This window comes from Anneissia japonica, unplaced genomic scaffold (assembly GCF_011630105.1).
Source record: "Anneissia japonica isolate Jap-2015-1 unplaced genomic scaffold, ASM1163010v1 scaffold131694_len2081_cov92, whole genome shotgun sequence".
NCBI classification, from domain to species: Eukaryota; Metazoa; Echinodermata; class Crinoidea; order Comatulida; family Comatulidae; genus Anneissia; species Anneissia japonica.
The window spans coordinates 1-1,982 of record NW_022734310.1 but is presented as its reverse complement, the minus strand read 5'-3'; the positions used below and the strand labels follow the sequence as shown (position 1 = coordinate 1,982).

At 31.8% G+C, this 1,982-nt stretch overlaps 1 protein-coding gene across 1 annotated transcript; it reads left to right on the top strand.

Moving 5' to 3' along the window:
- Positions 1 to 412: 412 nt before the first annotated feature.
- On the top strand, positions 413 to 1,724 carry LOC117116357 (calcium-binding protein P-like; the record flags this gene model as incomplete). Its single annotated transcript, XM_033260375.1, is given in 1 exon segment — positions 413 to 1,724. A coding segment is annotated over 1 exon segment (112 nt), but the record flags the coding sequence as incomplete, so codon positions are not given.
- Between the last annotated feature and the right edge of the window lie 258 nt (positions 1,725 to 1,982).

Below are 1,982 nucleotides of genomic sequence, written 5' to 3'. Positions count from 1 at the left end.
TAGTTTAGGTGATTTAATGTCAGTTAAATATACTCCATTACACAGATTAATGTTACAGTGGTCGTATTTATTTTTTTATAATACAAATTCAAAAAATTGACAGCATTCATTTTGAAAAGAAGCCCCCTTCCCCCCCCCTCCCTCTCTCTCTCTTTACTTTGAATAAGTAGCCTCATAAAGAAGCCCATCTAAAGTTAGCAAAAAAATAAGAAGTAGCCCAGGGCTTCAATTCTAGGTTTTACGGTATTATGTAGAAAATAGTGAATAATTTGCTGGTGTTTGGTTTTTGATCCTCTTAAAATAGGATAAATATTATTGTTTTTCTGATTAATTTAAGTTTTCATTTTTTTCAGGTTAAGAAAGTGAAGAAAAAGTCCAAAAAACACAGCAGTTCCAGCTCAAGCAGCAGCAGCAGTAGCAGTAGTAGCAGTAGTAGCAGTTCTTCTGACAGTGACTCAGGTTATAAACATCATGGCAAAAAACATAAAGTCAAAAAGCTTAAGAAACATAAACATAAGTATTGAGGCTTGAGCAGCTCATTTGCTTAGCAGTAGGGGTGAGGTTAGAAGAAAAGTGGGGTATTTCCCTGAGCTTCAGTTTGAACTGTGCCTGCTTACTGCAGTTAGTAAAAAAACATTGTGTATTAATTTAGTTTTTTCTAATTGGGTTTTGACATTAGTATAATTGAATTACTTTACTGTAGTTGCTCTGGTACTAGCCCCCTCCCACCTCCTGCTTGAACATAAAATTTTGGGGGTGGGGTTATACCCAGGAAATCCCAATTTCAATCAAAAGGTGATTTTTTAGCCCTGCATGCCTAATTTAAAGACAATATTCAATTTTCTTTTTGAGTATTTGTAAAATTCAGCTTAGATACTCATTCAAATCATAACTGCTGGGCTTTTTCCTGAGGAAAGGCTAGTATGTAAAATTAGGCATAAAATATGGGCTGGGATTATACTCGAGGAACTATGGTATTGGCATCATTTTCATCATGTGGTAATGAGTATAAATAGTTGGATATTCTTAAGTATATTTGTGACCGGTTTATTTTTTACCTTCATTTTAATTGGTTTACTGTATTGTTATTAGTTTAGTCCCACTTTGATTGATTTACATTATTCTTCAATACTTTTAATTATACCAAGGATAAATTAATTTTTCATTTATATATTTATTATATACACCCACCTGAATATGACCATTGTATTATGGCACCTCAATGTGGCTGGAAATGGCACTCTCAGACTTAAATATGAATATTATTTTTTTTCTCTATTTTTTTATGATTTTGGAAAATTTGAGGTTCGGGGATGGGGGGGGGGTCATTAGTGACATAACTGAAATGTATAATTTGTTTACAATAATGACTAGATGTAACACAGTGTTTTTAAAGATTTGTTAGAAGTAAAAAAAAACTTTGATGAAATTAATTGAAATTTTTTAAAGTGAAATATTCCAATTAATAGCAATATTTTATTATATATTTATCAATTTTAAGTATTTATTTCATATTGTTCAATATAATATATATATACAGTATACATTAAACACATATGTGCTAGGATGCTGCAGCTTCATTAGTATACCTGGCGGTGTCAGGAGGAGAGAGCTGGTAAGATCAAAGCTTAAGTATTGTGCTTTCTTTGTTTGCTTTGTTACATTTTATTCTGGTGATCTTTCCCTTTTGGAGTTTTTGAATAAATTTGAATTATACTCGAAAATTTTATAAAGGCAATTTTTACAAAGTACATTCTACATTACATTAAAAATGTGAACTTTTTTTTATTTTAGGCAAGGTTGATTTGAAACATTTTCTGAAATAAAGATAATGAATACATTACTGCTGTACTCTAGTGCTTTGTGATTGGGCGTTGAATTTTTTGAATCAGTGCACCAAAGGAGGGACAGGTGTGTGTGGGGGTTTTAGGGGTGAAAATATTTGTTGGCCGAACTAATATTGTGATTGCCAATTTGTATTG